General features: G+C 39.3%; 1 protein-coding gene across 2 annotated transcripts in view; it reads right to left on the bottom strand.

The window, feature by feature from the left end:
* LOC133535271 (chemokine-like protein TAFA-1) overlaps nt 1-22,015 on the bottom strand; it is a 450,393-nt gene that overhangs the window by 81,103 nt on the left and 347,275 nt on the right. For both annotated transcript variants that reach the window (XR_009802190.1, XM_061874948.1), the window contains exon 3: nt 18,922-19,062. Coding sequence is in view for 1 of the 2 variants with exons in the window: in XM_061874948.1 (XP_061730932.1) it covers nt 18,922-19,062 (141 nt within the window). In the remaining variant the exon portion in view is untranslated. The remainder of the gene's footprint in view (nt 1-18,921; nt 19,063-22,015) is intronic.

The raw sequence follows: 22,015 nt of genomic DNA, 5'->3' as shown, positions 1-22,015 counted from the left end.
AATATTTCATTTTCGAGGGCTTTAACATTGTGTCTGAGTATCTTTGATACCGTACCAACCTGAATATATGACGTTTTTTTTTCCGAGAAAACATTACAAAACTATATGTCACGATCCGCTACTCGGATCGTTTATTGTTTCGCCGTTTGTATGTTGTTGATCATGTTTAGTTCTAGACTCGGCCGATTCCTGCGTTTGTGCACTTCCTGTTGTATCTTGTTTCCATGGTTTCTTATTTGTCCCAGCTGCCTTTGTCGCACACCTGATGGCAATTATTATTTGTGTATTTAGGCCCACCTGATTGCTTTGTTTGTTTTCGGTCCATTGTTTGCTTTATGCAACACGTAACGTATGTATTCTCTGCTTATCTCTGCTTTGTTTGTGCTAAGTCCTGTCTTAGCTTCGCGTGCGTTCGGCACGTCACCGTTTTGGACCTTTTTGTATCCTGCTAAGTTTAGCGTTAACTTCCGTGCGTAGGCACGCGCTTTATTTTGTCTTTTAGTACCGGTGTTATTTTATTTTTGTATTAAAATCAAGTTTTTACCTGCAATCCTGCCTGTCTGGTCAACGTCCATCCAAGAGGTGGCAATCTCCGCGCAACAAGCGCGCCGTAATGCGTGACACTATAAAAGCACCCCCAAGATCGAAGACTTCCACTAAGCCCGATATCCCAATATTTTTCAGACGAGATTTGATCAGTCTAAGTCTATGAGCATGAACTGGTGAAGCATACTGGGATGACAAGCAACACATCTCCTAAGACAAAACAAACAGTCCAGTTGCGATCGATTGAATGTCCTGAAAATACAATGACCTGGATAAATGAAAATATATATGGACACCTGTATCCCAATAGTTTAAGAATCCTTTGAAAAAAATGCAGAATCTAAACCAGACTTGGACAAATTAAGGCCCAGGGTCCACATGCGGCCGGTTAAGCTTTTCAATCCAGCTCGCCGGACAGTCCCAAATAATTGTTTTTAGATCTTTAAGATGGAAAGCCTAGCTGCCATAATAATGTACAGTGATGTTTTCTAATGACCCGAAGTCTTCAACTATACAAAGTATTTCAATGGTTGGAATCTGCGCATATAGATGATATCCCAGTTACTAAGGTCATCTAATTAGTTACTATTGTAATCTACGTCACAGCAGCTCAGACTAGGCACCAAGCTTCGTGGGCGGGGAAGCGTTTCCGCAGACGCAGAAGGAGCTTTTCACAACAAAGTTCTAAAGCTAAGTGATGTATCAGATTGTAGGTGGGTTTTTTTGTACCCTTTGCGTTCATATTTTACTATTTTTTTTTGCGTTTCACTTGATTGTAAAATATGTCGATCGAAAGGGGGTGTGACATTCATATTTTGTCAATATTCAGTGTTTTATCGTTCATAGAAACCTTTTAAATTCCATTACGTTTTTTAAGGCAGTCTGTCAAAATGTTTTTAGCATTCAATCAGACATTATTGTGAAGTTTTGTATTACTGTCCAAAAAAATAGATATACCGGCCCCTAGACACATTTTTTTTCTCTAAATGTGGCCCCTGGGTTAAAATAATTGCCCAGACCTGATCTAGTCTCTCCCTTAGAGATAGGGTGAGAAGCTCTGTCATCCGGAAGGAACTCAAAGTAAAGCCGCTGCTCCTCCACATCGAGAGGAGCCAGATGAGGTGGCTCGGGCATCTGGTCAGGATGCCACCCGAACGCCTCCCTAGGTAGGTGTTTAGGGCACGTCCAGCCGGTAGGAGGCCACGGGGAAGACCCAGGACACGTTGGGAAGACTATGTCTCCCGGCTGGCCTGGGAACGCCTCGGGATCCCCCCGGAAGAGCTGGACGAAGTGGCTGGGGAGAGGGAAGTCTGGATACATGGATGATACAGCAGAGGATTGGGAGAATGTCATGTGGTCAGATGAAACCAACATAGAACCTTTTGGTATAAACTCAACTCGTCATGTTTGGAGGAAGAAGAATACTGAGTTGCACCCCAAGAACACCACACCTACTGTGAAGCATGGGGGTGGAAACATCATGCTTTGGGGCTGTTTTTCTGCTAAGGGGACAGGACGATTGATCCGTGTTAAGGAAAGAATGAATGGGGCCATGTATCGTGAGATTTTGAGCCAAAACCTCCTTCCATCAGTGAGAGCTTTGAATGGTTGACCAAATACTTATTTTCCACCATAATTTACAAATAAATTCATTAAAATTCCTAGATTTTTTTTTCACATTCTGTCTCTCACAGTTGAAGTGTACATATGATGAAAATTACAGACCTCTGTCATCATTTTAAGTGGGATAACTTGCACAATCGGTGGCTGACTAAATACTTTTTTGCCCCACTCTACATGATAAAATGAATGTGCAGTAAATGAGACTGTCCGCCCCCATATAGTACACGCAAAATCCTCATTTAAATAAGGCAGTCTGCACCACTTAGACTTAGACTTAGAGTTCCTTTTATTCAAATTTGAACTTTAACGTACATTTTGTTGCATTTAGTAGTGCAGGATAAAAGAGCAATAAGGTGCAGATATGAATAAATAATTACTGATCTGATATTGCACTTTTGCATATGCATCCACGTTTATGGATGTTAATTGCACACGCAGTCTTAGTAGATCACAGGCGACATGCCCACTAATAGTAAATGCTACTTTATAGCTTACACACACTGTTTAACACGAGGTATTTTGATTTGACAAAATCAGGCCCTTAAGTGTCTCCAATCAACTTAACATTTGTGTACTGTATTGAAGAAACTGCAGGAAGTATCAATCTTGAAATTACCAAAGCAAAAATGGGAAGAACATGCAAACACCACACATGTGAGGCATTTGCATATTTTGAGTGTACACCAACATGGCTGCTTGATTAAATGAGCCCATGAGTATTGTTCCGACGAGGGTCCAACAACACGCTCAACAACACAATCTCTGTTCACTGTGTGCTTTGATCTTGCAGTTTGATGCTGATAACTGATAATACACCCCGTCGGGTAGCCTGCAAACATAAAACAAAAAAAGATAAGGATGGAACACTATCTCACTAGGTTCTGCTCAAAACAAATTACTTGATCACCCCCTGGGGGGTAAGGGGAGCAGTGGGCAGCAGCGGTGGCCGCGCCCGGGAATCATTTTTGGTGATTTTACCCCCAATTCCAACGGGGCTGCATAGCTCAATTGGTATATCGTCCGTGCCAGCAACTTGAGTGTTTCAGGTTCGAATCCCGCTTCCGCCATCCTAGTCGCTGACGTTGTGTCCTTGGGCAAGACACTTTACCCACCTGCTCCCAGTGCCACCCACACTGGTTTAAATGTAATTTGATATTGGGTTTCACAATGAAAAAAGTGGTTTGAGTTACTAGAGAAAAGCGCTATATAAATATAATTCACTTCACTTCCAACCCTTGATGCTGAGTGCCAAGCAATGGGTCAAATGCAGAGAATAATTTAGCCACACCAGGTGTGTGTGTGATAATCATTGGTACTTAACTTTCTGAAAATGTTCACCCCGATTGAAATAACGCTTGCATATTGGGGGGAATTGTTGATCTTTATGGGCACCATAGCATTTGTGTATTAGTAGCAGGTGACGTATTTATTTTTTTGTAGCTGTATGTAGAAATGGATAGTTGCATCAGCTTTGCTCTTTTTTTAACGTCTTTAATGTCCTTTGTGTTCTTTGATGATTCCGTCTTCCACACATGCTTTTGTGTGCTATGGCTATAAGGTTTTTTACAAACCCCGTTTCCATTTGAGTTGGGAAATTGTGTTGGATGTTAATATAAACGGAATACAATGATTTGCAAATCCTTTTCAACCCATATTCAGTTGAATGGACTACAAAGACAAGATATTGATGTTCAAACTCACAAACTTAATATTTTTTTGCAAATAATAATTAACTTGGAATTTCATGGCTGCAACATGTGCCAAAGTAGTTGGGAAAGGACATGTTCACCACTGTGTTACATCACCTTTTCTTTAAACAACACTCAATAAAAGTTTGGGAACTGACGAAACTTATTGTTGAAGCTTTGAAAGTGGAATTCTTTCTCATTCTTGTTTTATGTAGAGCTTTAGTTGTTCAACAGTCCGGGGTCTCCGCTGTCGTATTGTACGCTTCATAATGCGCCACACATTTTCCATGGGAGACAGGTCTGGACTGCAGGCGGACCAGGAAAGTACCCGCACTCTTTTACTACGAAGCTACGCTGTTGTAACATGTGACTTGGCATTGTCTTGCTGAAATAAGCAGGGGCGTCAATGATTGCATTGCTTGGATGACAACATATGTTGCTCCAAAACCTGTATGGACCATTCAGCTTTAATGGTGCCTTCACAGATGTGTAAGTTACCCATGCCTTGGGCACTAATACACCCCCATACCATCACAGATGCTACCTTTTGAACTTTGTGCCTGTAAGATGAGCTCGGGCCCAGTGAAGCCAGCGGCGTTCCTTGGTGTTGTTGATGAATGGGTTTTGCTTTGCATAGCAGAGTTTTAACTTGCACTTACAGATGTAGCGACCAACTGTAGTTACTGACAGTGTTTTTATGAAGTGTTCTTGAGCCCATGTGGTGATATCCTTTACACACTGATGTCGGTTTTTGATGCAATACCGCCTGAGGGGTCAAAGGTCCTTAATATCATCGCTTGCGTGCAGTGATTTCTCTAGATTCTCTGAACCTTTTGATGATTTTACGGACCATAGATGGTCAAATCCTTAAATTCCTTGCAATAGCTCGTTGAGAAATGTTGTTCTAAAACTATTCGACAATTTGCTTACAAAGTGGTGACCCTCATCCCATCCTTGTTTGTGAATTACTTAGCATTTCATGGAAGCTGCTTTTATACCCAATCATGGCACCCACCTGTTCCCAATTAGCCTGCACACCTGTGGGATGTTCCATATAAGTGTTTGATGAGCATTTCTCAACTTTATCAGTATTTATTGCCATCTTTCCCAACTTCTTTGTCACGTGTTGCTGGCATCAAATTCTAAAGTTAATGATTATTTGCACAAAAAAAAATGTTTATCAGTTCGAACATCAAATATGTTGTCTTTGTAGCATATTCAACTGAATATGGGTTGAAAACGATTTGCAAATCCTAGTATTCCGTTTATTTTAACATCCAACACAATTTCCCAACTCATATGGAAACGGGGTTTGAATACATTTTATTTTTTCCCTCGGCCTTAGTCTGGACCCTCTCTCCAGGAGCACAGGCTTAGACTGACTTATTTTTTTCTCATGATTACCCGTTTCTCACCTTTTTTTGTGAGACCCTTCAGCAATCCTTTTCTGTCTCCCTGTAATGTTTGTCTGCTCCGGAATGGGATTGTGCTGAAAATCTTAATTTCCCCTCGGGGATTAATAAAGATTCCGATTCTGATATTGGTATCAGCAATACTGGCTCTGCATTTACTTTATATTGAATTGTTTTTATTCTCGGTATCGCCCATTTTTTTTTTTTACCAAAATGTGGCACCATGGATAAAGAAATAGGTCATCTTATTGGAAGTACAATTGAACTCCGTAAGGCTGTCTCTTTTATTTGTACCAAAATTTCACCTGTAAATATGTGCTAATTGGCCCGGTGACCGCAAAGATTTTCTTGTCTTCTTAGCATGCCGATCCAACGAGGCATAAAAGTATTAGCAACCATTTCTTCTTCTCCTCCTTGGTGCCTGAATCTTTGGAAGGTCTGCTTTGATTTGGCAGATTTTCCCCAAACTTCCATTTGCAACTTTCCTCAAGACGCAGTGAAAAAAAAAAAAAGGTCTCACTCTGCAGTTGCAGTCATGAGTTCTTGTTATATTCAGACAACACGTCCATGATCATGAGTACTGACACGTTTTTTGTTGTTGTTTTTTGTTTTTCAGATGGTCTGTGTGACGGTATCGTTATGGGGGAATTTTATTCATAGTAAACTGCTGGGATGTACATCTGGAGCAACTCGCACATCACTTTGTTTACACGCATGACTTTGTGAATAACTCTTTCTCAGCATGCTTGTGCCCGTGAGAGTGAAATGACAAAATACACACTGTGCTGTTTTCATCATCTTCCACTCGATGTCAAAGACTTGCAGAGAAGGATCCTTTACTGAATTTTACACAGTTAAGATTACATTTCAAGAGAAGCTGCTACCAGGTAAGTGGAAAAAAGGCTTTTCTTTTGTTGTTGTTGATTGAAAAGTCAGTATGATGCCCCACTTCAATCAGCATACTCGATGTCAAAGACTTGCAGAGTAGGATCCTTTACTGAATTTTACACAGTTAAGATTACATTTCAAGAGAAGCTGCTACCAGGTAAGTGGAAAAAAGGCTTTTCTTTTGTTGTTGTTGATTGAAAAGTCAGTATGCTGCCACACTTCAATCAGCACGGTTTAAATACCAGTATGTATGCTACAAGTAGGGACGCAATTGAACCAATACTGTACCAACAACGGTACCAATTTCTGGTACGTTGTGTGTTAATAATTGTTTAATAATACCGTCAGAAAAATGTATGTAAATTATCACAACTTTTTCCATTCTTTGAGTTCCAAGTGAACAGATGAAAGCTGTCTTTGTTGCACCAGGCCAAAGGTTTGTAAAATTCCGCTGTGTATGATAGGAGGAGACGGGAGGGGTTATCTATTGCAGTGGTTCTCAAATTACCCCTGGGGGTACTCGAAGGTTTGCCGAGGGGTACGTGAGATTTTTAAAAAAAAATCTTATAATAGTAGCAATTCAAAAATCCTTTATAAATGTATTTATTGAAAAATACTTCAACAAAATATGAATGTAAGTTCATAAACTGTGAAAAGAAATGCAACAATGCAATATTCAGTGTTGACAGCTTGATACTTTGTGGACATGTTCCATTAATATTGATGTTAAAGATTTCTTTTTTGTGAAGAAATGTTTAGAATTAAGTTCATGAATCCAGATGGATCTCTATTACAATCCCCAAAGAGGGCACTTTAAGTTGATGATTACTTCTATGTGTAGAAGTATTTATTCATTATTGAATCACTTGTTTATTTTTCAACAAGTTTTTTGTCATTTTTATATCTTTTTTTCCAAATAATTCAAGAAAGACCACTACAAATGAGCAATATTTTGCACTGTTATACAATTGAATAAATCTGAAACTGATGACATAGTGCTGTATTTTACTTCTTTATCTCTTTTTTTTCAACCAAAAATTATTTGCTCTGATTAGGGGGTACTTGAATTAAAAAAATGTTCACAGGGGGTACATCACTGAAAAATGGTTGAAAACCACTGATCTACTGTGATCCGAAACTTGCCCAAGCTCGAGCCAGGACCAGCCCAAGCCCGAGGCATCTTTTTCTTTTGTGTTAATGTGACCAAAAACCAGAGCTGTTTACATACCCCCATTCCTTTCGAAACAGCTGTTGTTGTGTAAACATGGACTATCTAAATAAAGGAGGAGACGTACACCTGTTTTTTTCAGAGTGTACTGGAGACTGTATAAGAGTACAGACCAGACGTTTCTCCTCAAAATTGAGCCAAATTGAATTCTGTCTCTGTTTGATCATTTTCTTCTTGTCCTGTTTAATAGATGTCATCAGTGTTTGAACCTGACAAATACAATCCCAATTTTTATTGTAACATTTAAAAATGAGCTAAAAATGATAACTGTGCCATCCAGTTGTTAGATCTTGTTTTCTTATTACCTTTCTGAGTCCCATTTGCAAGTATTACTTAGTAAACGTTACATGAAGTTGCAATTCCGTGAGGTTAAAAGGCAGTAGTGTATATTCTGCCTATTTAAAGAGTTGTCTTTACTATGAAGCTGAATGTGCCAGTCAGTCTTATGTTGAGACCCACAAAGTGTTTATACTGTAAGTATTGTACTGATAACACACTGGCTGTTTGATTGTAAAGTGCACATTCCTTTTAGTTTTTATTACATTTTGATCATTATATTTGCCGTTCTATGCACGTGCTAATCTCCCCAACGTAACAACCCGGAAGCCCAGTCAGTCGAAGGCACACTCCATGATCAGAAAACCCACCCTATTCCCGTTTGTCTTAATTTCAGTCGTGATCCTGTGTGTTTGTTTGTTTTTTTGACTCCCTCCGTTCCTGTTTTGTGCGCCCCTGGGTTTGTTTTGGTTTCCATGGGTGCAAATTAGTTTCACCTGCCTCTGACTAGTGTCTGGGACGTTCACCTGCTCCCGGGCACACTTTCACGCAACAGTTACAACGTCTATTCCTATGATTCCTGAGCTAAGCTTTGCCTTTTGTTTGCCCGTTTTTATACTAAGCTTTTGTGCGCGCTAGTTGTATTTGTTTTGTATCCTACATGATTTATGTAAATAAATCATTGTCTCACCTGCACCTTGCCTCCGGAGTTTCCGTCTGCATCCTGGGAGAACAATCCGACTTCGTTATAGTCACGCCTGTGAATCAGGTTTTGTGTTTGATCATGTTATGTTTTGTTTTTTGGACTCTTGTTTCCTGTTTTGCACTTCCTGGTTTTGTTTGTTTCCATAGTAACCCATTAGTTTCCACCTGGTCTCCTAGTCACGCCCCGATCCTCAGCTCTCACACCTGTTTTCAATAATCACAGCTAGTATTTAACCCCTTTTGCTTTCTGTTCCTCGGCCTAGGAACTTTACCGGACTTAGTATTGAACTCTACCTTTCGACCTACCCTCATGACCACGCACCTCCCTGTCCCTCATCTACCTCCATGCCTAGCCACGCTGTTTGTTTTCAGATCACGCCACGTAAATTTGTTTATTTATGCCTCAGTGCAAATTTTTGGTTAGTTTGTGCCACAGTTAGTGTCTTTTGTTCGTTGGTTTATAGCGATGCCATTGTTCTGTTTTGTTTTTGGTATAGTCTAGTTTTTATCCGCCATTGTAGGCGCCCTTTGTTTTCCTGTATTGTATTATAGTGTGTAAATAAATTAAACATGTACTTACACTCACGTCTCGCTCGTGCAAATCTTCCTTTGCGTGGAAGAAGCAAAACAATTCCAAGTTCAAGTCCTGACAGTTATAAATTTTATCAATAATGTGTTTTATCAATCTTTCAAACCAGTGTCATGATTAGGCCTTTTAGGGACCTAATGACGTTTTATTGTTTTAAAAGTTTTGCTTTTTGGTTGTTGGTGTTTTTGTTTACAAAATAGTGCCAACAAATTTAACATAGAAACCAGAATGTGAGTTTTAATAATCATACAATCTGTCATTATTCACTGATATGTTTATAAATTTGTCAAGTTTCTCTTTAACACTAGTGTAAGGTAGAGATGATCTGATTTATATGCATTATGATTAGTGAATATTAATGGTTAAAATAATACATTATCATTTTTGTGATTATGATTATTGTTGGTGTGTCTCATGCTGATTGAAACTCCCCTGTCTTTAAAAACTAGAGACGCCGCCTCTGTTTCAAACTTTAATCGGGTTTCCTTGAACACATCGCTGTTATGTGCTATGTGATGCAAAAGTGATATCATATGTTCAAACACATTTTGCCTATATTTACCTTTATTCTATCAATATATCCTAATTTCCAAAATGTGTGAATGCATAAATGTGAGACTTGATGATGTCTGTGTTTAACTGTATTGTTAAGTGGTCTATGATAGGTTTGCTGCTACCAGATAGAATAAACCAGGAGTCCCCAAATTACGGCCTGTGTCCATTATCCGGCCCACGAGAAGTCCCAAGTTGAAAAATGTTTTTCAATTTTTTTTTCCAATTGAAATATTTAAAAAAAATCAGTCCTTTCTAATTTAAAATGTTCTACCGCTTGTTACTCTTGGTGTCTCCTAGCCGTTCATGCAAATCATATTGTCTAATATGTGTGTATATATATATATATATATATATATATATATATATATATATATATATATATATATATATATCAGTTTGGCATTTTTGCAAGGGGGCGTAGGTTGTGTTAAACATTCCTAAATTGATTCTAACAACATTATTATTAAACTCTGACAGCAAAGTTGATTTTATCCTAACTTGTATGAGTGTGTATTTTTATAACTGATTACAAGTCTTTAAATCTTTAACAAAGTTCTTTCTCATGATCTGAGATTAAATTGCCCCTTGCTGTGAAGCGGACATGCTACTGCAGGGGTATCAAACACATTTTCATTGAGGGCCACATCGCAGTTATGGCTGCCAGCAGAGGGCCGCGATTTAAGGATTTTTTAAATTAAATATATAAAACATCTATATATTTCCCTTTAAAAATCTGGTCACCATTTTCTTAATGTAAAATCTACACATTTGTAAACATTGTATTAAATTAGATGGGGAAAAAAATCCCACAGTTTATTTACCATTTTAAAATGGTACCACAGTCATCTTACTGTAAAATTGAAGGTAGTTTGGTCAACATATTAGTGTAAATAGAAAAACAGGACCACTGTTATTCTTTAATTCTGGCAACTGAGCTGCCTCTTTGTTACCGTAAAATAACTGTGGTACCATTTTTCCATTTATTGTAACAACCGTGGCTTTTAGAGTGAAAAAAAGTGGTAGATTTTTTAAATTTACAGTTTTCAATTGAATATGCTGTAAAAAAAAAAAAAAAAAAGTTGTAATTTTAACGCAATATATATCGTCCTTTTTACCGTGTACAATTTTATGGACAACTTGCTTTGAAACCCTAAGTCGAGCAGATATTGAAGTATTTATCTTTATTTTAACAAATACAAATGTGTGGAAACTATGGTGTGGAGGAGGGCGTGGCCTGTGGTCATGCAGCGAAGCCGGGTTTCCCAGGACCGGTTTCAAAATCCGACCCACCTGTACCTGGTAATCTAATCACCTGTCGCTCTGTTAAAAAGCAGCAGCTGGGAGGAGATAGTGTTTGGAGCTGGAAGGGAGCTGGAGCAGAAATGGAGCTGGAGTTGTAGTCAGCTAGAGGCGTGTCTTAATGAAATTAAACAATGGATGTCCGTCAACTTTTTGTGACTCAACGGCAAAAAAACGGAAATGCTGATTATCGGTCCTGCTAGACACCGACCTCTATTTAATAATACAACTTTAACATTTGACAACCAAACAATTAAACAAGGCGACTCTGTAAAGAATCTGGGCATTATCTTCGACCCAACTCTCTCCTTTGAATCACACATTAAAAGCGTTACTAAAACAGCCTTCTTTCATCTCCGTAATATCGCTAAAATGTGCTCCATTTTGTCCACTAACGACGCTGAGATCATTATCCATGCGTTTATTTCGTATCGCCTCGATTACTGTAATGTATATGTATGTGGTCCTCCAAGGTTTCTCATAGTTATCACGTACCACATGGGGTGAGTTTTTCTTTGCCCTTATGTGGGCCCAACCGAGGATGTCGTTGTGGTTTGTGCAGCCCTTTGAGGCACTTGTGATTTAGGGCTATATGAATAAACATTGATTGATTGATGATTGAGTTAAAACGAGAGAGTCACGGAGACGGACGGAAAAAGACAATTACTGAAGAGCAACCTGTTAAGAGAAGAAAATAAAACTGTATTGTAACCCTAATCCGGGTTCTCATGGTGTTAATTGGTGGTCCGAAAAACCCCCTGGAGGGCAACCTTCACGTGTGGTAATAATGTTATTTGTTGCAATATTGCATAATATTAACATTTAAAATGTATGCAGTTGCATGCAGTGCATATTAGAGATGCGCAATTTGCGGTGCCATCCGTGGAGTCCGCGGATAAACCGCGGGTCGGGCGGGTGACATGACGAAAAAGAGATTTTAATTAGATTCGGGCGGGTGGCGTTTGAACCATCCGGAAATATTTGATATACATGGTTCTGGGATTGGTATCCTTTGCCATTCAAAGAGCCATTTAAGACCCGTGTCATAAAGCGAAGAAGACAATAGGAGACGCTAATATTCTGTAGAATGACTCCCGGCAGTCTCCCAGTTAATAAGTATTCGGGCGTGCTATGAAGCCATTGGCTTTGTCGCCCTCTACAACATGTACGATCTGCTTGTCAGTCCAGCAACATGTCGTGTGTGGCTTCCGCAGACACACGCACACGACTGCAAGGCATACTGGGTGACACAGACTTCACTAATGGTTGTGATATAAACAATTTTAACACTCTTGGTAATATGCGCCACGCTGTGAAGCCACACCAAACAAGATTGACAAACACATTTCGGGAGAACATCCTCCCAGTAACACAACATAAACGCAACACAACAAATACCCATAATCCTTTGTATCCATGAGACCCCTGACTATTTTATACACCCCGCTAGCAGCAACCCCCCCCCCGTGCATCGGTAAGGTGGGCGGGTTTGGGGGTGTGAGGGTGTAAAATATATTCAGGATTTGTCATGGATACAAAGGATTCTGGGTATTTGTTGTGTTGCGTTTATGTTGTGTTACTGTGAGGATGTTCTCCCGAAATGTGTTTGTCATTCTTGTTTGGTATGGCTTCACAGCGTGGCGCATATTAGTAAGTGTTAAAGTTGTTTATATCACAATCATCAGTGTACTCTGTATCACCCAGTATGCCTTTCAATCTTGTACGTGTGATTGCGGAAGCTGCACACAACATGTTGCCGGACTAACATTCGGTTTGTACATGTTGTAGAAGGTGTCAAAGGCAATGGTTTCACAGCACGCCCATATTCTTGTCATCAGGATGAACGCCATTGGATATTTGCGAGAACGTTAGCGGCTCCCATTGTCTTCATTACTCTGTGAAACAGGTTTAAATAGCTCTGTGAGTGGTAAAGGTGGCCGACCTTTGATGTGTTTCAGCGGGCGGTTGCGGTTCTGATAAAATGTTGGTTCGGGTGGACGGCGGGTGGATGACGACTTTGGTGATGCGGTTGCGGATGATATAATTGCCTATCCACGCATTTCTAGTGCATATATATATATACATACATTATATAAATGTTTTGGAGTCAAAATGAAAAGAACAAAAACATTTAGTACTTCATTGATGCATATTTTGCTAGGCGTTCGTGGGCCATATAAAATGATGTGACGGGCCTTGAGTTGAACACCTGTGTGCTACTGCAAACCAATGAACCACCATTTAGCCATTTATAAAGACACGATATTATAGCCTCTATGTTCCACATTGCTTGCTTGAGGCGCAAGAAAGCCCAAAGCATGCTTCAAATATGAACATAAGTTATGGAAGGATTTTCAGAGGGCATCACATTGTAAAAAGTCAGTGTCTGCTATCCGTCTCAATGTACAAGGTCAACTCTGTTAAAGAGAATATTCATTTGCAACTCATGACCACAACTCTGTCAATGTTCCCTGCAGGTGTTTCAATCTAAAGAGCAGAACATCTCAAGGACCGAGAACTCGGCTTCTCATCAACCCAGGAAAAGTTTTTTTTTTGTGTGTTATCCTTGTCTCATGTTTAATTTATATTCCTTTATTATCTGGAGAGTCAGCTGGCTAACCAACCCTTTGGAGTGCATTGAGTGGGCCTGTCTGGCCCTTCATGTAACAGCACTCATAATGAGTAGTTTTTGCGTCATATTTTTTGGGGGCAAAAAGAAGGACGGTGAATATTTTGATATCCTGCAAAGGTAGAGGTGAAAAAAAATGGAGATTAGAGAGCAATAAATGAGCTCCTCAGTGTAAAGAGGGCTTCACAGTTCTGTCTCAGTAGGTTCGTGACTTCCTGTCTGTATTTTTTTTTCCCAGCAAGTGGGCCTAAGCATGATTGTTTTCCACAGTTCAAGTAATTCAGGTGCACTAACCCGGAGCTTCCCTGACTTGTGTTTATTAGTTATTCATTTCCATCAGCTTGATCTGCCTTTGGCAATGTGATCTGTAACGTGCGCCTGGCTCAGGTGTTCACAAGCTCTGGATCATCCTGTTCATGCCCAGCAGCACAGTACTTTTACCTGCCTAATGGTAGAGCTCATTTTATTATCAGCATGACTAAAAGAAAAAAAAACATGTAATAGTTAAGTGGTAAGTGTACTAGGTGATAGGGTTAAACGATATACCGGTATTAGTATAGTACGGCGATACTAATGAATCATATTCGGTACTATACCGCCTCTGAAAAATACCGGTTCCTCAGCCCCCTGTCGTGGTCACGTCGTGTCATTGCTGGTTTTGCGAGCAGAGGAGCATGTTCGGCAGTGCACAATCACAGAGTACTTACAAGCAGACACAGTCTGTACACAGAAAAGGGAGAACGGACACACTTTGGCTTAAAAACTAAAGATAAAGGTGAAGTTATAACACTAAAACGCCCTCAGGGAGAGGTGCATTAAGACACGGCTAGCTAGCTAGCGGCGAACGTCCATTTGCAGTAGGCAGTGTTTTAGCTACTTCAGAATCACTAATCCTTGCCTCCGTGGCGACAAATAAAATACGTTTCTTACAAATATCATTTCTGCAGGATGAGCAATAGCTAAATATGCTTCAATAACGTTTTCATAACATGGTCACTACTGCTTACTTATCCTTGTTATATACTTATTTTACTGTTATATTTTTATTCCCATTGTTGCTTTTTATTTCTTATTCTTATTGTAATATTTCTCTATTTTGTTTCCATTTAAACCCCCATCATTTACTTTTTACTTTTTTTAAATTGATCTCAACTCTGTACACTGCTGCTGGAATTGTAATTTTCCTGAAGGAACTCTCCTGAAGGAATCAATAAAGTACTATCTATCTATCTATCTATCTATCTATCTATCTATCTATCTATCTATCTATCTATCTATCTATCTATCTATCTATCTATCTATCTATCTATCTATCTATCTATCTATCTATCTATCTATCTATATATCTATCCACCGTAGCTCACCAGTGTCAAAATGTAAACAAACGGCATGGGTCGATATACACCTAACATCCACTGTAATGATACCAAGTACAGGAACGTATTTAGTCGATAATACTATGATTAAGTCGATATTTTTTGGCATCACAATATCTTTTTTTGTTTTTTTATTCATAATATGTTTATAAACTCATGAAACATGTTCATGGATACATGAGGACTTTGAATACGACCAATGTATGATCCTGTAACTACTTGGTATCGGATTTATACCCAAATCTGTGGTATCATCCAAAACTAATGGAAAGCATCCAAACAGCAGAAGAATAAATGATTATTACATTTGAACAGAAGTGTAGATAGAACATGTTAAAAGAGAAAGTAAGCAGAAATTAACAATAAATGAACAAGTAAATTAATAATTCATTTCCTACCACTTGTCCTTAATAATTTTGACAAAATAGTGGAATGTAAAATGACACAATATGTTACTGCGTATGTCAGCAAACTAAATTAAGAGCCTTTGTTTGTTTACTTACTAATAAAAAACAAGTTGTCGAGTATGTTCACTATTTTATTTAAGGACAAACTTGCAATAAGAAACATATGTTAAATGTACCGTACGATTTTGTTTTAAAATAAAGTCAATAATGCAATTTTTTTGTGGTCCCCTTTATTTAGAAATGGATCGAAAAGTGCCAAAAAGTATCAAAATAATTCTGGTAAAGGTACCAAAATATTAGTATGGGGACAACACTACCAGGTGAGTGTTTAACAATCTTGTTACTACACCTGTAGCGTGGCACAGTAAATCATGTACATTTTTTTTTTCATACGATCGAATGGTAGTAAAAGGAAAACTGTACTTTCTTGGAATTTTGCCACCATCCAAAAATCCTCATGTGAGACAACACACATCTTTCCCTTTTCTGTGCGTTCTATATAGTGAAAAACTGCTAGTACGAGACGCGAAAAAAATGTGTGTAAAAGGCATTCATCTATTCTGCCTATAAAGCACTCTGAAAAGCATCCAAAAACCACTGAAAATACTCCACTTACATGCCATGACCTGCATGCAAACCAAGCTGTACATTGGTATGGCAAGTAATGATGCAGAGAAACTACTTTTCTGTCCTAGTGACAGCAGCTCGTCCGAGTAGCCGGCCTGAGCCGATTAAAACGTTGGTTGCAATTCGCGAAGAAAAATAATAAGTAAACATTAATGTCGGATTATAAAGCGTGACTCTCACTCGTATTGTAGAATGTGGTGGCACCAAGCCAAGCAGTTTGACTTTAAACTTTAAAAATCCATCCATTTTCTACCACGTGTCCTTCTCGGATACGCTGCCAACTTGATACAATAGACTCTTAACAAATTGAACACAGCATAAAACTAAACGACATCGCAAATAATATTTTTTTAATGTGAGGAATGAGTATTATTCTGAATTCCGAAGCTCAGGGAGAGTGTGGGTGCTGAAAGATACAACCATCCCAACGCTATTGTTATCATATAACAATAGCGTTACATGATAACCCTCAAGAAGTGGTAGCAAACACAGAAGGTGCTCTTTATGTTGTTGTGTTGAGGGAAGTAGGGTTTTGATGCCGTGCTCTGTGAAATCAAAAGAAATATAATGCAGTGCTTGAAATGACCGGAAGTATTACATGTTATCACGAATGTGCCTGTTACTAATAACATACACATATGCAAGATGTATTAGTGATGGAAGGGTTTTGGAAGTTTTTTAGAGGATTTTACCTGCATTGTTAGCCACCTTTTACTAACATTTTTCTTCCCTATTTAATTCGCATAGAAAAAGGAAAGGGATTCTGGATGATGTGCAAATGTCAAAGAAAGTGCAATTTTTCTGAAATACCTTGATTAAAAGTGTTGTTTCCAATCAAAGCATATATCAAAAACACCATTCGTGGTTTAACAGTTTGTATTGTATCTCTTTTGAATGGCTATATTTTTTGAATATGGATACTGATCATAGTGAATAAAAATGTCTTGTAGGCCCGAGTAATTAGTCTGGTATACAGGCTTGTTACTCACCTTTGTCCTGTACATGCAGGAAGCGTGTGCACATACATCTACATCAGGCCTGGGCAATTATTTTGACTCGGGGGCCACATTTAGAGAAAAAAATGTGTCTGGGGGCTGGTATATCTGATTTTTAGGAACACAAATTCAAAACTTCACAATAATGTCTGATTGAATGCTAAAAACGTTATGACAGACCGCCTTAAAAAACGTAATAGAATTACATGTTTTTCTATGAAGGATAAAACACTGAATATTGACAAAATATGAATGTCACACCCCCTTTCGATCGACATATTTTACAATCAAGAGAAACGCAACAAAAATGCAACAAACATTGAAATATGAACGCAAATCTGATGTATCTTTGTTGTGAAAATCTCTATCCGCGTCTGTGGAAACGCTCCCCATCCACACTGCTGAGCTGCTGTGATGTAGATTACCATAGGAACTAATTAAATGACCATAGTAACTAATTAGATTACCATAGTAACTAATTTGATGACCATAGTAACTGGTATATCATGCAAAAGCTCAGATTCCAACCATTAAAATACTTTGTATAGTTCAATACTTACGGTCATTAGAAAACATGACTGCACATCGTAATGGTATCTACAGTTTCCATCTTAAAGATCTAAAAACAATATTTGAGAATGTCCGGCGGGCCAGATTGAAAATCTTGACGGCCGCATGTGGCCCCCAGGTCTTAATTTGCCCAGGTCTGATCTAGACGCAGTCCCAGAGAAGCAACAAAAACTTGTTTGTCATTTATAAAGATGTAGTATATTGTTAGGATTTTATGGATACTCCTTATCGACACTGGTACTTGTTGAGTATTTAAACTCTGAGACTGTTTTTTTCGGATATTGACCATGTTGGTGTTCCGGTCAGAAAACACACGGTCATCATTTGGGCCATGTCTACACTAAGGTGTTTAACCCTTTAAACCAGGGGTCGGGAACCTTTTTGGCAGAGAGAGCCAAGAAGCCACATATTTTAAAATGTATTTCTGTAAGAGCCATGTAATGTTTTTTTTTAACACTGAACACAACTAAACACTTGCAATTTTAAGTAAGACCAACATTTATAGAGTATGATAAGTAAATATAAATAAATAAATAAATACAATTGTTGTTCTGAAGCTAACTGTGGAGGGGGTGTGGCCTGCGGGCCTGTAGCGAAGCGGGGTGTTGCCAGGATCGGCTTCGAAATCAGCGATAGGTGCGTAGATGGACCACCTGAGCCTTGTTATCTAATCACCTGTCGCTATGTTATAAGCAGCAGCCAGGAGGAGAGACGGGGTTGGGCCTGGAGCCAGAGCGCGAGCGAGAACAAAATAGAAAATGTCAGCTCAGATTTACCTGAGAGCCAGATGCAGTCATCAAAAGAGCCACATCTGGCTCTAGAGCCATAGGTTCCCTACCCCTGCCTTAAACGAATAATTATTTAGCCTAAGCCCCGTTTCAGCCACACTAAACCATTGATTAGGGTCCGCCCTCCTCGGACAAATTTTTACACAGGTAAATCAGCCATGTAATACTTGAATCTCCGGCACTTAGCTTTGTATGGACTCATTGATCGTTTACTAAGTGAGTTTGGAGAGGAAGTGTCGCCAGAAAGACCACGCCCACATAGGTAAAAAACATCAGAAAGAATGCGCCACTGCCAGCTTCATAATGAAGCGGTTTTGTAGCTGTGATCCAACCTAAACACCTCCTGGTCCTGGGTGAGAACAGGTCCTGGAGGGATGGGAGTTGTATTGTTGTATTGCCCTGACTCAAGAGGTGAAAAGTGAACTTTTCAAAATAAAAGCCAGCCAGGATTATTCCCCACCTCTGCATTGGAGTCCTATTTCTGACCCAGGTCTGACAGTGCATGTTGCAAACAGTCTCTTTCAAGCAGTTGTGTTTAAAGGTAAGGCTTACAAAACAAAGTTAAGACAAACATGCAATGCAGTACTTTTTATCACAAACCTTCGAGTAACGCCTTATAAAAAGTTGAAGTTATAGATCCCGAAGCGTCGATAGGTACTTCTCACACATTTTTTCCATTCATAAAAGCGCTCAGCAAGTAATGTTCAGACATTTTCTCACCGTCCACACAAGAAGGTTTGTTGCGTGTTGTTCCGGCCACTTTGCCTGGTAAACAGGAGCACTTGACGGTCTGAGAGCGTTCCTCGATGCGATTCTTGTTACAGCATCTGTGGGCCGCAATCACCTCACACGTACCTCCCTCTGCAGACACATGGACAAGATATACCGGATCATGAGAAAACAAGCAGAGGCATCTACTAAAAAGTCTGCTATAATATGGGATTGTATAGTTCAAATCTAAATGAAACACAAAAGGTCTGACTAAAAGATTTACAGAAAATCTACAGCATATATTTTCCTAAAGCTTTGAGCCACCTAAAAAAAGAATCCAAAGTATAAAACCCAAAACCAAGGAAGTTGGCAGGTTGTGTAAATGGTAAAAAAAACCTGGATATAATGATTTGAAAATCATTTTCAACTTATATTTAATTAAATAGTCTGCAAAGAAAAGATACTTTACGTTCAAACTGAAAAATTTTATTTTTTTTGCAAATATTAGCACATTTGGAAATTAATGCCTGCACCGTGTTTCAGAAAAGCTGGCACAAGTGGCAAAAAAGACTGAGAAAGTTGAGGAATGCTCGTCAAACACTTACAGTGGGGCAAAAAAGTATTTAGTCAGCCACCGATTGTGCAAGTTCTCCCCCTTAAAATGATGACAGAGGTCTGTAATTTTCGTCATAGGTACACTTCAACTGTGAGAGACAGAATGGGAAAAAAAACATCCAGGAATTCACATTGTAGGAATTTTAAAGAATTTATTTGTAAATTATGGTGGAAAATAAGTATTTGGTCAGCCATTCAAAGCTCTCACTGATGGAAGGAGGTTTTGGCTCAAAATCTCACGATACATGGCCCCTTTCATTCTTTCCTTAACACAGGTCAATCGTCTTGTCCCCTTAGCAGAAAAATAGCCCCCAAAGCATGATGTTTCCACCCCCAAGCTTCACAGTAGGTGTGGTGTTCTTGGGGTGCAACTCAGTATTCTTCTTCCTCCAAACACAACGAGTTGAGTTTATACCAAAAAGTTCTATTTTGGTTTTATCTGACCACATGACATTCTCCCATGTGCTCTCTGGAAAACTTCAGACGGGCCTGGACATGCACTGGCTTAAGCAGGGGGACACATCTGGCACTGCAAGATTTGATTCCCTGTCGGTGTAGTGTGTTACTGATGGTATTTTTTGTTACTTCGGTCCCAGGTCTCTGCAGGTCATACACCAGGTCCCCCCGTGTGGTTCTGGGATTTTTGCCCACTGTTCTCATGATCATTTTGACCCCACGGGATGAGATCTTGCGTGGAGCCCCAGATAGAGGAAAATTATCAGTGGTCTTGTATGTCTTCCATTTTCTGATAATTGCTCCCACAGTTGATTTTTTCACACCAAGCTGCTTGCCTATTGTAGATTCACTCTTCCCAGTTTTGTGCAGGTGTACATTTATTTTCCTGGTGTCCTTCGACAGCTCTTTGGTCTTAGCCATAGTGGAGTTTGGAGTCTGACTGTTTGAGGCTGTGAACAGGTGTCTTTTATACAGATAACGTGTTCAAACAAGTGCCATTAATACAGGTAACGAGTGGAGGACAGAAGAACTTCTAAAGAAGAAGTTACAGGTCTGTGAGAGCCAGAGATCTTCCTTGTTTGAAGTGACCACATACTTATTTTACACCATAATGTACAAATAAATTATTTAAAATTCCTACAATGTGAATTCCTGGATTTATTTTTCACATTCTGTCTCTCACAGTTGAAGTGTACCTATGATGAAAATTACAGACCTCTGTCATCATTTTAAGTGGGAGAACTAGCACAATCGTCGGCTGACTAAATACTTTTTTGCCCCACTGTATTTGGAACAGGCTAATTGGGAACAGGTGGGTGCCATGATTGGGTGTAAAAGCATCTTCCATGAAATGCTCAGGCATTCACAAACAAGGATGGGGCTGGGGTCACCACTTTGTGAAAAAATGCTTGAGCAAATTGTCGTACAGTTTAAGAACAACATTTTTCAACGAGCAATTGCAAGGAATTTTAGCGATTTCACAATATACGATCCGTAACATCATCAAAATGTTCAGAGAATCTGGAGAAGTCACTGCACGTAAGCGATGATCAATACTCAGGCGGTACTGCATCAAAAAGCGACATCAGTGTGTAAAAGATATTACCACAAGGGCTCAAGAACGCTTAAGAAAACCACTGCCAGTAACTACAGTTTGTCACAACATCTGTGAGTGCAAGTTACAACTATACTATGCGAAGAGAAAGCCATTTATCAACAACACCCAGAAACGCCGCCGACTTCGCTGGGCCTGAGCTCATCTAAGATGGACTGATGCAAAGTGGAAACGTGTTCTGTGGTCTAACGAGTCCACATTTCAAATAGTTGTTGGAAACTGTGGCCATCATGTCCTTCGAAACAAAGAGGAAAACAACATCTGGATTGTTCTAGGAGCAAAGTTCTAAAGCCAGCATCTGCAATGATATGGGGGTGTATTAGTGCCCAAAGCATAGGTAACTTACACATCTGTGAATGCACCATTAATGCTGAATGGTACATACAGGTGTTGTAGCAACATATGTTGTCATCCATGCAACATTATCATGGACGCCCCTGCTTATTTCAGCAAGAGAATGTCAAGCCACGTGTTACAATAGTATGGTTTTATAGTGTGGGTACTAGACCAGTCTGCCTGTAGTCCAGACCTGTCTCCCATTGAAAATACGAAGCCTAAAATACCACAACGAAGACCACGGGCTGTTGAACAACTGAAGCTGTACTTCAAGCAAAAATAGGAAATAATTCCACATGAAAAGCTTCAAAACACTTTGATAATCAAAAATATTCCATAAAATGTCAATGAATTCCATTGACAACAGTTTGCCCTTAAGCTAATCAAACATATCGCTCATCTAGTTGTTCAACTTTTCTGGCATCTTTATCTCCTCCCTTTGCCTTGGCTGCCACTCGTCTCTGCTTTCACTTAACGACTGATAGTATAGTATCTGCTAGTCTAACAAATAACATGTTTGCATATGGTGAAATAGTACATTGGTTCTGGAGCAGTTAGCCGGCCAGATCTTGTAAGCTGGGG

This window comes from Nerophis ophidion, linkage group LG16, assembly GCF_033978795.1.
Source record: "Nerophis ophidion isolate RoL-2023_Sa linkage group LG16, RoL_Noph_v1.0, whole genome shotgun sequence".
NCBI lineage: Eukaryota > Metazoa > Chordata > Actinopteri > Syngnathiformes > Syngnathidae > Nerophis > Nerophis ophidion.
Note: the sequence above shows the minus strand (reverse complement) of the source record. Positions and strands in the feature narration are given on the sequence as shown.